Source organism: Miniopterus schreibersii (assembly GCF_964146895.1).
Source record: "Miniopterus schreibersii genome assembly, chromosome: 2".
In the NCBI taxonomy this organism is placed as follows: domain Eukaryota; kingdom Metazoa; phylum Chordata; class Mammalia; order Chiroptera; family Miniopteridae; genus Miniopterus; species Miniopterus schreibersii.
This window is the reverse complement of record NC_138102.1, coordinates 16,555,560-16,570,467: the sequence shown is the minus strand read 5'-3', so window position 1 is coordinate 16,570,467 and position 14,908 is coordinate 16,555,560. Positions and strand designations below refer to the sequence as shown.

Here is a 14,908-nt window from a genome sequence, read left to right as displayed (position 1 = left end):
AAGGCATCATGACACACTTTAAAAAAAACCAAACCACAATGTTCTCTATTGCTCACTCAGAACTAGGCCTCAGGGGCTATTCAGTTATTTTCCAACATTTAAAGACTCTACATTATCCTAAAACGCCCACGTGTGTGGTATCTGTTAATATCCAGATGTATCTTAGGGGGAGGGGGTATCTAGTGGACCCCGAGCATAACAGGGGACCATTTCTATTTCAAACAGCAAGTACCGTCCTGCTTCCAACCTTGATACATGGTCCCTCAGTAAGGGTAGAGGGTAGATGTGAACACGACCTTCAGAAGCATACACTGTCTTGTGTTAAAAACTAGTGAACAGAATATTTAAATATACTTACATGAAGAAGTATTTGCTCCTTCGGTTGTTACTGATATTCTAATGGGAGACTCTATAAAACATAAGAGTGGAATGAGGCTTTGTTGAGTCATGCCACTTGGATTCTTACATTAGAAATTGGCCAGGCTTGGGTATCATCTAGAGAGAGGGCTAGAAAACAGTGCAACAGAAAAGCTGAAGCATCTCAAAGTCAAAGGAAGAGAAGTGCAGTAATCAAAGACCACTGAGTATTTCTGTAGTCCAGATCCAAAGACTGCTGAAAGAGACGGACATGGAGTGGGTCCATCTGCAAGGATATCCCACACCAACTGCTGTATGCATTTCCTAGAAGTACTACTCTAAACAGAGCCACACTACAGGCGACATAGACAATTCCTTCCCTGAAGTGTGGTCTTGATTTTTAAAAATGTGAAACCAAAGAGAACAATCCCCATATTCAGAGAGAATGGAAGTCAACTTTCATGCACAGAGAAAATAAAAAATAAAGGAAGAAGCATGAGAATATTTTCAGGCAACTTGGTTGGCATAACCATCCTAACCAAACACAGTGCTGAATAAAGTCCATGCACAGTCCACTTAAGGAGTTACACTAGGATTCAAACAAAACATGCTAAGTAAGCACATAATACAATCACTGGGGAGGTACAGTAGCAAGATCCTCTCAGGGTAGCAAGGAAAGGAGGGAAACCAGTAGGTAAGTACAGACCTAGCATAAAACATAACTCATGCAGGAAAAAAAGCACAGGACCTAAGGGTTTTTATTAGTAAGAAATAAGAATTTGGTATCAAAGAAGGATTGAAATTCAGCAGCCAAAAGTTATAAAGATTCAAGTCATATATCAAAAAATAATAGTCTAAATTTCCAAGTCAAGCACCACATAAATTTAAAAGTTCAGGGTTGTAACAGCATCTACTGGAGTTGGATAATTAAGTCCCTACATTAAAAAAAAAAAAAAAAAAAAGCCTCAGTGAAAGGCGAAGAGTTTCAGATAACTCAACATTTTTTTTTCTTTTGATCTGTTTCCCTTCCTCTCTCCTTCCCTCCCTTTCTAAGAAAAGTAAGAGCCTCTTACGAGTCCAGGATCATCTCACCCTACAACACAGATACGTACATCCTAATAAGACCCATGAATATGCCCTAAATATGGCCAAAACAGTCTAAGATATAGAGAAATATAGCTTTTATGATTTTTAACAATGGCTTTGAAAGGAAGATAAAAAACTGGTGAAGGTAAGATAAAAAATAGTTAGATCGTGCTGTGTCAGATTATATGGCCTCTTATAGGTTCAACAAGCTACAGGCTGTAATTACAAAAATCAATAAAGCCAAAACTAAATATGGGGTAATGAATGGAAAGACTACTGAGCTTGCTGAGCCATATGACTTAACATTCCTAATGCTTCAATTTTCTTGTTTGTAAAATGAAGAAAAATAATGTCTCATGAATCTGTTGTTATTATCAAATGAGTTGTAAAAATCTTTATAAACTGTAAAGTATCAGGAACAAAGAGAGTTATTATACCTTTGAAGTAAGTTTTAAGTCAGGTCTGCAAAAATTTGCTCCCAGTTGAACATTAATTTTTAAATATGCTAAAGTTCTGTTTACTACAGAATTATAGAGGATAAGAAAAAGTAAAAAATAAAATTAGAGTAGATTAAATGTATAATTAGCAGAGAAATGAATGAATTATGGTTATACATACATGCATTAGTATACTTGGGCTATAAGTAGTGAGTATCTGCACAGACTATAATTGCTCTCAGCAAATATTATAGGCAAGTGAGAAATAAACAAACCAAAAACAAAGGCAACCACATTTTCAAAAGTCATTGCTTTGTTTTTTAAGTCTACAATCCCACAGCTGATCATTAGGAGCCCGAAGGTCAGATATCAGACATTGACACATTCCCCAGGAATAAACTAGGGTAGATGAAAGAGCGCAGAGGCAGCTAAGAAGATATAAAAACTGAATTTATAACCCAGATGTCTCCTTTACTGTTCTAATGTCACTAAATTGTATCTAGACATAGATTCCTTCTCCTCGCACATGCCTCTCATGCCCAAGTTCAGACATACATCAAGAACTGCATTCCAGTAAGCAAAATCCAAAAAGGCAGAATGGGCTGGAGGAAAATATTGGGGCAGAAAACAGAACAGCTAAAATCTGGACACAGAAGGGGTTCTGATTAGTAGAAGGAGCAGCCAGCAGTGATGTGTGTCATTCTGGTTAGTAACACTCGACAAGCCTAATTTCCTTACCTGAAGACACATATGCTCTTTCAGTTGAGGCTGGCATGCCAGTGATGATCTCTGCAAAAAAGAAAAGGTGATAGGATATTATGATGTATAATCGCGAGGCTGGGAACCGGTTCCACAGCCTGCCTTCAACAGAAAAATGAGTGTAAAGGAAGGAAGTATTGCAAGAGGGTGAAGAAAGCCAGGCTTTATCCGTACAGAGAGCTAGGAATGCAAAAAAAAAAAAAGACTATCTGGTCAAGCACTTCTTCTTTCTTGAGCCAAGAGCATGAGATGAACTGTGCTAGAATAATTAGGAAGAATTTACTGCCCCCACTGGGGTCAGTGAAGGACAGTATATGGCAAAGAGGTTGAGAAATAGTAGAACTAGGAACATCAAAGCTATAGTCAGAATTTTAAAATTGTAGGTCTTTGGAGAATTACATTGTGTTCAAAAACAAAAGCAGGCAATGTTTCTAGTTGGGACTGATGGAAAACATCAAGCTCTGGCATTCAACTCTATATAAAATTGCCAATAATATTGAAGATGGATGCTTTATCTATGATAGACATTTCAGCTGCTCGGCAGGACGCAGAATTAGTAGGCGGCTCCCACCCCAAGGCAACGAAGAATGAACCTGCACACTCCGGGCACATCATTAGCACGGGAGTTGTGAGAGCCTTGTTCACGCTTGGACTTGCTTTCTTATCACCTTTATGATGAAATAAAGAATGATTACATTGTCTAACTAATTCTGTGTTCATTCAGTCCTTCTGCAAAGGGGTGTTCAGCTGTTCTGCTGTAATATTTCCAATAAGGCATAGTTTTGTGAAGCCTGGGAAGATGTAGAGATGTAATGATGAATATCATTCAGCTTTCACTGTGTGTATAATGATTGTTAAGTGATTTAATAGTATTTTACTGTTTACTAACCAGGACAAAGAGATGAGTTGAATCCATTATGATACATACACACACACACACACATTACAAAAGTTACTAGATCCTACTAAAATCCTAAGCAGGTCAAATATGCTATCAATTAATAGCCTGTTAATCATGGAGTTAGAAAAGTTCATGATCAATGTAATCATCTTTGAATATAGATATGACCATTTAGGGTTTCCATGATAGGACTAGCCTAGTAGGTAAGAGAAATTAATTTAAGTGGCAATATTTCTTCAACCTCAGAAGCTTCTCTAGGGATAAGAGGTTTTGTGAAATTGGAAGGAAAAAGTGCACATGAGACTCTGCAGGGATGCTGAAGAATAAGCATCGGGTTGTAAATATGACTATACAAGGATCGGAAATCTACCTTTAATAAGACCAAGTGTGTCCTTCTCATGCAAATTAAGTATCGATCCTCTCTAATCAAGCATTAGGCGGACAAAGCCTTCCAGGTGTGAGATTATTATCAAGTCACCAAAGTTGCCTCCATAGGTCCTTATACCCACTAAAAAATGGGACAAAGAAAAAGGAACCGTCTGGGAGGGTGTATGATATCCTCGGACTTTCTCAAGCAGCATTAAAGAGGCTATTTGGAGTTGGTAATAGGGCAATATCTGTTTCCAAAGTGGCTACAACTAGCTTTCTTGATCTGGGCTGCAGAAAATGAAATTGCTCTCCTTTGGGGAAAATTTAATCTGAGAGAAACATTTTAATCAAAGATTCACAGCATTTGTCTTTCTTTATGACTCCCCGGAAGATCCACAGTCCCAGCAAAGTGCCCACACTGGGAGAGATGCTTCCTCCTGCGGTCCTTCAGGGTCCATCAATGACATGACAGCCACTGGAGAAGTAAGCTCAGAGTCACAGGACCTGGGCAAACGTCCCAACCCCAGCATGAATAAAGACTCTTCACATTTATTTTTGACAAACTAAGTAGCTGGTCACTGTGACCTTCCAAGGGAAAAAAAAATTAGAACTTTTCCATCCTCTGCATAAAAGATCTCATGTTAGAGGAGAGGTTAACCATAACATTTCCTTTTTTAACTGAATGGTACACTAAAACACCAGAACAGGAGGTTACTACAGAGATGTACCTATACAGAGGCAACTTAAAATAACCTCCATTCCTATAATTAGATATCTATCCTGGAGGCCTTTAAAAATATCTGTAATGATTATAGCTCCAAATAAAAATCTTCTGAACTGTCCTGGGGGAAATATAAACTCAGAAGTTATATACGTCTAGACTAAAAGAATCTTGCTAATAAGAAAAGTTCATCTTTTTTATTAAAACCACTCAACAAACACTTTTATGTGTTTGAGGTAGAATTCATAGATTTAGAAAACAACCTTTTGTTAGAAGTGTGACTGAAAAGAATTTTATCTTAAACTATAGATTTAAAAATTATTAACTCCCACAATCTCTTTGATGTTTATTTAAGTATCATATTTTCCCATAGCAATTTGGAATATTAACTTTGTTAATTTATAAAGGACATCCCCTTCATTAGTGCAAAATAATGACGATTTAGAATCATCAGGAATTGGATACAACTTACGCTGAGTAGGCGAGTAAACATAAGGAGCATTAGTGTATTTGTAATGTTTGAATGCCTTCTTAATAAATTGGATCTGGTCTCAAGGAAAAGTTGCAGTGTCTGAAAATCACACCTTCTGGAAAGCAATTTTTCTAATCATTATATATGCATGACTTGTTTGAGTCTTCACCATAAGCATAATATAATAAATACAACTATTTAGCAAAATACACATATTCATATATATACAAACATATATAGGATATTTCTGTGTGCATTTAAACATCAAATTATGTGACTGTTAGTCTAAAATTACAGGCATTGTCATGCATACAAACCATGTGATCAAGTCTCCTTTTTAAATATTTAAGATGGGCACCCATGTATTAGCCCTGGTAAAGGTAACTTCAGGAACAACTTGGAGGGTCTGAATTCTTGCTCATAATGAGCACTTACTTTAAAGCAACTGGGAAATTTTGAAGTTAATAAATGGTGTAGACAAGATAGATACTATGCATTAAAAAGACAACTCTATTCCACTCATATTAGCCTCCTCGGGACTCCTACACAGTATGCCATAAATGGAGACTGCTCTACCAATATTGAACATATTTTATATGCTTCTCTGTATAACTATAGGTTGTTCACCAATACCACAACATTTGCAACAGCATTGTCAACTTGGGAGAAAGGGTGAGGCTAAGCCCATTACCCACATGAGACAGTTTTTTTAAAGGACCAATTGATGTATTAATCAAATTTCATAGAAATAATATTTTTCTGCTCATCGTAAATGAAACAGCTGTTTTATTGCTGTGAGCCCATTTGCTCCTATGGGATCTTGAATCTCACTCAAATAATTATTCTTCTGATTAAAAAAGAAGAAAACCTAGTAGAAGACATGATTGATGAGTTATATATTTTCCTGTGTTAATCTTTTAAAAGGCAGCAGTATTTAATTAATTTGAAAACCAGCTAGGTTCTCTTCCCTAGTCTGATGCCCAAGAGTTTTCATAGAGCTTCTTAGCTAAGAATTAATTGCTAAATTAAAGTTTCCTATACAAAACCCCAGTTAAATAAAATAAACATAAACCTACAGTGTGAGCTTTGTAAGCACAGTGCAGATGACCTTGTAAGCTGCTATATTTGCATTTGTAAAAGGAATCCACTTGTATCCATCATGTAATGATGACTTTCTCTGAGATCCTTCTTTATATGAAAACTCAACTGGACTGTGTTAAGTTTGCATAATCCCAGAAGTAATTAGCAGCTTCCATAGGTTTAGATCTGTCTACTGTATGACAAAACCTTTTTTTCCAAATAGGGTAGGAATTAAAAGGCATTAGGAAGGCAGAGAACATATAAGTTTTTAAAATATAGCTTAACAAACTGATTGGTTACATGTATATTATTTTCTAAATGCTTGAAAATAATGGAAATATGGTCATTGTTTCTCTCAAGCATAAAATGATTCAAGGGGAATTTCTTAGTTTTTTTTTAATCATTTCATTTAGTTGTTAACCTAAGTAGATTTAAACAACGAGTTTCATTGCAGAAAGTTCTGAATATTGAATAGAAGACTTTTATGATATGCTAATTTAACTTTAATAGTTATAGAACTGTCTTAATAGGATTTAACATAATGTCACATAGTAAGGTCATCTTGCTACATTTTTTTCTTTTTTTCTGGGAAGAAAAGAAAACAGACTCCCTACATGTCTTCTCCTAACCCCTGCCATCCTTCCTAGAATATTATACCAAAATATATCCTAAACACATTGGCTGAAAGAATAGAGCAGTGTGCGAATTTAAGTAAATCACAAGGAATCTTTTGCATAGGATGGAACTGGGGTGACTGGCTCCAGCAACATACCAGGATCTCTCATCAAGGCTACCTGCAAAGGAATGATCAATGCATCGTTGTGGACTTATTAGAAATATGGGAGAGGGAACTAAGACAGCCCAAAATAAACAAAATTACTGATATTTTGTAGAAGCATAAATTAAAATCTCAAGGGAGTTCTATATAATATTTTGATAACATTCATACCTCTCAGCCTTTTTCCTAGACCCTACAGAAAAAGAAATTCTTGAGATTTCCACTCTGTCAGCTCAAGTCAACAGCAAGTATACATTAGGAAGAGAAGGCGTAGCCACGTGGCAGTTCGCAACCACAGCAGAGTGTTCTTTTTCTCTCTAAAAGAGTGTTTCTCTACAACCTTTGCCCAGATTCCTAGGGAGACAGGGATGAACAACAGAAATCCAGCGCCCCACAGAGCTCAGGCCCAAGCTGACTTCTGTGATAACCAGCCTTGAGCTGAAGAGAGCACTGGGAGAGGGTGAAAGATCAGAAAACTACATTTGTTTCTTTTGGTTGCTCCCTAACCAGTGAGAACAGTCTCCCCGTTCACACAGGGCACTGGCCTCAGCCCTGGCCAAACCGGTGGCTCCGATGAGCTGCACCCCCCCCCCCCCCCCCGTTGCTCTGAGACAGGGGTGACCCTCGATTCCTGCTCTGCTCTCCTGGGCTGAGCCCCTGGTGCCACCTCATGTGAGGGCAGACGGTCTGCAAGCTCTGTAGCTTTTTCCAGGTGGGCTGGTGCAATAAGCTCTGCCAGTCAGAGTCTCGCTATGGGAAGTTTAATTTGGGAACCAGGGAAACAATCAGGCAGGAGTTAAAACTGGCAGAATGCCTTAAGAAGAGCCATGAGGAAGAAGGTGGCCAGGAGGGATCATGACCAGGGTGGAGTTTAGAATCATGAAGCACAGTTGACGGCAGGAGACATGAGAGGATACAAGAAACGGCGGACGAGTCGAGAAGTATCTGAGGCACACGAAAGGCAGAGACAGAGAAGGCCACAAACTCCCCGGGTTGAAATTCTTAGAGATGCCTGAGTTCAGTTCCATCCCCTTGAGGCCCAGTGATAATGAAGCTCTACTTCTCCCCCAGGGAATCTCTTTCTCCTTATGCCTCACACCATCCCTTCAGTTTTTATTCTTTATAAGCCAAAGAATTTACCTAAAACACTGGCAAACACACAGTCAGGTAGAGAGTGAGCTACACAGGACCAGGAATGAAAGGGATCGGGGTCATGTCCCCTTCTGCTAGTAAATATCTTCTGATCCTGAATGTGTCTGTCCTAAGACACAGTCTAAGTCTCCATTTCTTTTTAACACAATGAGAGGACTACATAAGGATGAACTTTTCCTAATGTTCTAAGAAGAAAACAAAAACAAGACCACCTCTCATTGCAATTGAGAGTCTTTGCTCTCCTTCAGATGCTTGATACTTTAAATAAACCAATGAAAACCCACTCCCTGAAGAATTTTAGGTGGTTAAGGATGACCTTCTTACAATATTCCATGACCTTCCCTTTGTTCTAGTCAGGTCAAAAAGATTTATTATCCAAAACATACCTACTTTCATTTCTCTACATTATGATTGGTCAATAACATATATTGAAAATCAAAACCAGTTTTGAATGAATATGCACAAATGTTGTTTCTCCTATGAGAGAAATGTGAAAAGCCGTATTTCCCAACTTTTGGCACCCTCTAAATAAATAAAAAAGGAATCCTATACATTTTTTTCCAGAAAAAAATATAGCGTTAAATAATTCATTGCTTAATCCAGTAAAACAGAAAACACGGAATAATCCATATAATGCCACTGTCAGCACTCAGGGAGACCATGGCACTTACTCTAATTTGATTTCCTTGGGACTTTATGGTACGCACAGCTACACAAATCTATTCTAACTGTCAAATCATAATTCAATAGCGTTTACCATGAGGAGACACATTGAATCAAGCCAGTGACAAACTGAGAACCAGCTACTAGACATGGTATGATAGGAAGAAAAAAAATAAGCCACTGAAATTAATTTATGAATTTGTGTTTCAAGCAGCATCTTAGAAAATTCCACATGGGATAAAAATACTAGCAAAAATCTATTGTTTAACCAGTGCTGACTAAAAAGTAAAGAGATGTTATATTTCCTTATTTACATTTTAAATGGCTTTTACATTTTTAAATCATAACCACCGCTCCTAAAAATACTAATGGAAACTACTTTCCACTGTCTCCTTTACTCTCTGTGGAGGGAGGTATTTAAAATGAAAGTGATGAACTTTGATTTCACTGCAATGGAGCAGTTGTTAGGAAGCCCTGAGAAGACTGAGAATTGACCTGGATTTTCCTAACCCTTCCATATTTTTATCTCACTCCTATCTATCCTATTAAGTCACCTGACACAACTACATATATCAGTCTCCTATGGAGTTGATCCTGAAAGTGGCTTTTACTCTTCCCTGCTGGACTAGCAGTTTTACGTTATCATTTTAAGAGATCAGGCCTTTGCAGTGGACACGCTTTGTCATCTATCACCTAGAAGCAGTGCCAGGAGGCTTGGTTTCATCACAGGTGACAGGCTTGCGAGTAGTGAAGTGCCACATTCAGAAAACAAAAGAAGCTCCAAAGGTTTTGAAATAGCATATTATTATTTCAAGAGATTTAGACACTCACTGCCAGCTTCTATAGATGACTCCATCCAATGGTAGAGTACTGGGGTGTCATGAACAGAGAGCTACTAGCTGCTGGTCTCTGACTTTCCTCAGGTATCTCAGAGAAAATGTCAGAGAGGAGGTGGTAACAAACCACTCATTTGTTTAACAAATATCTCCGGGCACTGTTTTCAGGAAAGCAGAGGCTGAAGCTTATATAGAGAGTAAAAAATGCTTTCCCTCGACTCTCCTAACTTCAGAATTAATAGGCCAACAAACAAACAAAGAAAAATACTGAATGGCCTAACTTTCTACTACCTAAAGCCAGATGTACTAAGAGTATATCTAGGCACATAAAAATTGCCAAGTTTGCCAAGACTGAGTCAAGATTATATTGTTTAAACACACAATGTACATATATTGATACATAATATACATGTATGTAAATATATACAATATACATAAATTCTGTATATACATATATGTTCTATAATAAATGCACACACACATATATATATACACACACACACATATTCTGTTGTTGATAAAGCCAAAGTCTTGACTGCCTTTCCTGACTAACTTAAGGGAAAGTACAACTTTTTTCTTTTAGAGACCAATCCTGTCTCTGCCATTCATGAACTTATCAAATTATTTTTTTTTAATCTATGTATATTTCAAGTCTATATTACCTTGGGGAGTCTTGGAGAGCTTTCTGAAGGACATACAAGATACATAAATTTTTAAAAATTTATTCATAATGAGATTTAATACACCAATTTATTACAAGTCTTACCGCATATCTTGATTACCCCTCTTACCGACTGAGAAATACAATGCAGTAGGGTGTCTCTTACCATTTGAGTCCACAATGGTGATATTGGCAGAGGCGCTGTCATTTCCTAATTTGCTGATCACTTGGCACATATATTCTCCAGAATCAGCCAGTGATGCTTTGTTTATGCGAAGTTCTGACTTCCTATAAAATCAGGACAAAAGTGGTGTAAGTTTATTTCACAGAAATACAATGATCATCAAAATATATTTCTCTGTCATTTCAGAGTTCTCAGTCTCTCCCTCTCCACTCTGTACTCGCCAATTAAAACATAGCTTTCCAGTACATGCATGATTTTACCAAGAGTAAAAGTGAGACATATCGCACTTAAGTTATACCATGGATATAGTCTTAATTTTATCTCCCAGATCAGGAATTTAAAAGAAGTTTTCTCTAATTTTTCTTTTTCTTCCACTACCACCACCGTTATGCCTCAGATTTTTCTCTCAACCCAACTGGTAAATTTTCTTTCCCTCCTATTTCTAAATGTCGCCAGCCACTAGGGTTTAGGAAAGTAAAAGAAGTGTAAAATCATTTCTTACAAACTTGGTAAGGTCAGACACTTAAGGCTAGACTAGATTAAAATGCTCTGCATTTCTTTTCTCGTAGAGTAACATCAGGAATCATTTTAACTTTGAATGAAAAGGGTTTATCAGTTCCAAAAGAAAGGAAACTGGTCTTCCTTCAAGACCCTCATGGCTAGGAGCACAGTACCACACAAATGGTTCTTAATGTTCAAATATATATTCATGCAACAATAGCACACACTTTTATAAGCTCTGCCCATGAAATCAATGTCTGGCACTCTTTTTGAACATGGGCAGCATTGTGAATGCATCAGTCTATGTTTTACTATTGCACATAGCTTATAACTTAAGCAGTCTCTTATTTAAAAATTCAGAAATACTGTGATCGGCTCATCATTTACTAAAATCTTTTATTTTATTTCATTTTTTTCTGTAACTATATTTTAATAGGATTATGTGAGTGTTATAATACAAAGCCTTTTAAAAGCATCCTTATATACTCAAGCCTGGTACTGGCTGCCTGGGCTCTTGAGAGGAGGACAGCAGGGAGAAAGAAGGCAGGGAGCAAAGATAGCAATTCAGGATTATATGCAAACCTCCCATAAATTACAACTTCCAGTTTTTTTGGTGAATTTTCTGGTCCTTTGTCATATAATATTATTAAGTTAGAGCCATTATTCCAAATGTAATTCCTAGTATTCTCTTCCAGTCTAGCAAACTGAACCACGCGCCCAGTTCCGCATGTAAGCCTGATGGTCTTCCATCCTGGTGCTCCTGCATGTGTCCTTTCTTCCTCTTGGAGTGGGAAACCCACAATTCTAACCATCAAGATATTAGCTGACATGATCATGGAAGAACCATCTCAAGCGCCAACTCCTTCATCAAGACTTCCATGATCACGTAGCTGGAGCCGCTCTGTCCTTGGTCTAAATTCTGAGCTTTGAGTACCTCTCTCATGATCCTCAGAGTGCTCTCAACATGTCTTGTCTCTCAAGTTAGCACACACACTTTAAAGGGAGAGTCTGTAATTTAAACTTCTGGGCATCACCGCTCTGCCCTTGGTGCATCCTCCGACATCATTAGATAAATGTGTGAATAGATGAAGAAAATATTTGGATGTTCCCTCTTAAGCTCTCTGCAACACATCATGTTCCCACTGGTGGCTGTACCCGGTAGGAAAGGGGGAGGCGATATCCAGAGGGCAGAGGCAGTCAGAGGTTTCCAGATCAAGGGCAGCAAGAGCCAAAGCAACGTGTGGACTGAAAAATCAGCTTCATTAGCTGTAACTCAGAACAATGTCAACAGATAAATCTGAGAAAACAAAACGAAATAAAGTGCACTATGCTCAAATAAGTCTGGAAGACGGTAGGTTAAACGAAAACAGGCTTTCTTTTGCTGTTTTGTAAATCCGACATGATTTCTCAGTCTTTAATATGCTAATGTATTCTGACTCGCCAAGAGGGAGATATATTATTTAGCTTCTCTCAAATTTATTTGACCATGAAATCCTTGTCATTCACATGGCTTATATGTTAATATTTCTTGAAAATAATGGTCTACAGAACAATGTTGATTAAAAAATGAACCTAATATAATAACAACCTTGTTTATCTATGTATGGAGAAGATGACCCAACGGCCATTTATACAGGGATATTCACATATTAATCAGAGAGGTTATTCATAGAAAAGTTTCCCTGAAGTATATCCTTATAAACCAAAACAGATCATTTGGATGGCAAATACCCTGGCAAGTAGATTTATTATTGAGATTTGATAATAAAATGTAATAGCTTTTACAACAATATTAGGATATTCACCCCCCTGTCAGATTCTGATAACATTTAAGCCTTGTTTGAGGTTTCAAATCTAGTGCTTTTTAAATGGATTATTAGCTATTTGTATAATTTGTTCATATATGACAAATGTTCTTCATGACAGACACTATGAGAAATGATAGAATCAGTATTACAATAAGCTCGCCCATCCCAAAATAACATACTTAGCTGAAAGAATTTTCATTTATGACCATGGAACCACTAACAATAATTGATAGGTAAATTATTAAGAATGTCAGGATGGGGAATAGTATCTTGGTTTTCAACACAGAAGAAAAAGTGAATTCCTAAAATAAGATAATACTAATTTTTTTCAAGCCCCAAAACTCTGAAATAAGATTACTAAAACAACAGCCCAAGAATGTACAACACCCTAAGATTATGATAATTCTAAGAACACTTCTGTCCTATTTATATAAATCTAGGAACAGTCTTTATGATATATAGACTTCTTTCTTGACTCTGTGCCATTATTATTTTAACTATTGAACTTTATCAAACTATAAGAAACATGGTAATCAAATTTATAGTTAACATAATCTTAAAGGGATAGTTCTTAAAATAAAAATTCTCCCAATAGACCTGGGCAGTGTTTCCTGGAACACTATTCCAAGTAACGTAAATATGTGTTATGCTTAAAAAAGAGAGAGAACTGGAAAAAAGATTTTTTCTATGCTCAGATAAATGTTGCATTAAAGAAAGATAAAGAGATTTCTTTACAACAGTACTTCTTCGTTGTTTTTATGCAAATATGTACTGTGAATTTCTAAAGCAGGCATGATTTGTGGCTAAGGAATCCTTTCTGTAGAAAACACCCTTGGGAATTCTAGCACGGAACATCAATGGGCCAAGACCAAGATTCACAATTTAATCAAGATAAGCCTAACAAATACATTCAGGTTCAAAAATAAGTAGCAGAAATACAGGCTGGAAGAGAGGTGTTTTGACAACAATATACACAGAAAAAAGGATTTCAGCTAGTCATGCATTTAATATTACTCCATTTTAAACAATTATTAAAAGAAAAAAACACACGTATGCAATGTTTGGTCAAAAACAGCATAAATCAAATTAGATAAAATTCTCAATACACTGTTCACAGGCCGGATCTCATCTAGAATACTGAATTATGTTTTGAAGTGTCATTTGGTGAAAAATATCAATAACTAGAGGACTTTAGAAGAGGGTGATCAGAATTGAATAGGGCATAGAGAAGATTCTGTTAAAGAAACACAGGTCCTACTGGCAGGCAGTTATGAACAAGGTATGGGTAGGTATTTTAATATATTTCAAGGCTGTCATCTAGAAAAGGACATTATTTGGAGAAACTCTTGAAGAAGAATTACATCTTAGAGGAAAAGAAGGCATATATATATTTATTTATTTAAAATTTTAAAAAATTGATTTCAGAGAAAGAAGGAGGAGGGAAAGAGAGAACATCAATGATGAGAGTCATTGATCGGCTGCCTCCTGCACGCCCCCTACTGGGGATAAAGCCCACAACCTGGGCATGAGCCTTGACTGGGAATCAAACTGTGACCCCTTGGTTCATAGGTTGATCCTCAACCACTGAGCCATGCTGGCTGGGCAAGAAGGCATACTTTAAATGATAGTCTTAAAAAAATGAATTGGGTGTCTCATGAAAGGTTAAGTTCTCTTTTCTGGAAAGATTGAAGTCTGCATAACCACGTGTCAAACACACTCTTAACAAGAATATCTGTATGCAGAGAAAGATTAAACTAGATCAGGGGTTTCAACTACTTTTGAAAACAAAAAAAAGAATCTTGTTTAAAAATGAAATCTTAAATTGGTGCCTCATACTTAAAACTATGTTAAAAGAGAGAAAGTGTTCAAGTCAAGGAGGTTGGCAACCCTTTTGGTAATCCAAAAGAAACAAGATTCTCTAGGAAATCAATGGGTAAATCACTGATCTAGGTACTCATTATTAGGGCCTTTTTGAACACTAATCTAATAATATATTTAAACTGAGACTCTTCAATCCGTGGGTTCTAGAATAGGAATGGGAAGTACTGTGGCAAAAGAATGGAAATAAACAAATATTTCTTGAAAATTTTATATTGCAACAATTTGGAGCTTTGATAAATATAGATACAATGGCCTTGCTTTA

At 36.9% G+C, this 14,908-nt stretch overlaps 1 protein-coding gene across 5 annotated transcripts in view; it reads right to left on the bottom strand.

Annotated features, from left to right (window-relative positions):
* The window catches only part of NRG1 (neuregulin 1), an 882,008-nt gene that overhangs the window by 131,280 nt on the left and 735,820 nt on the right, over positions 1-14,908 (bottom strand). For 3 of the 5 annotated variants that reach the window (XM_081129572.1, XM_081129571.1, XM_081129573.1), the window contains exons 3-5: positions 10,439-10,560; positions 2,619-2,669; positions 359-409 (exon numbers count right to left, since the gene is read on the bottom strand). In XM_081129572.1, the coding sequence (XP_080985698.1) occupies positions 359-409; positions 2,619-2,669; positions 10,439-10,560 (224 nt within the window). The remainder of the gene's footprint in view (positions 1-358; positions 410-2,618; positions 2,670-10,438; positions 10,561-14,908) is intronic. The other 2 variants (XM_081129574.1, XM_081129575.1) reach the window with 1 other exon arrangement.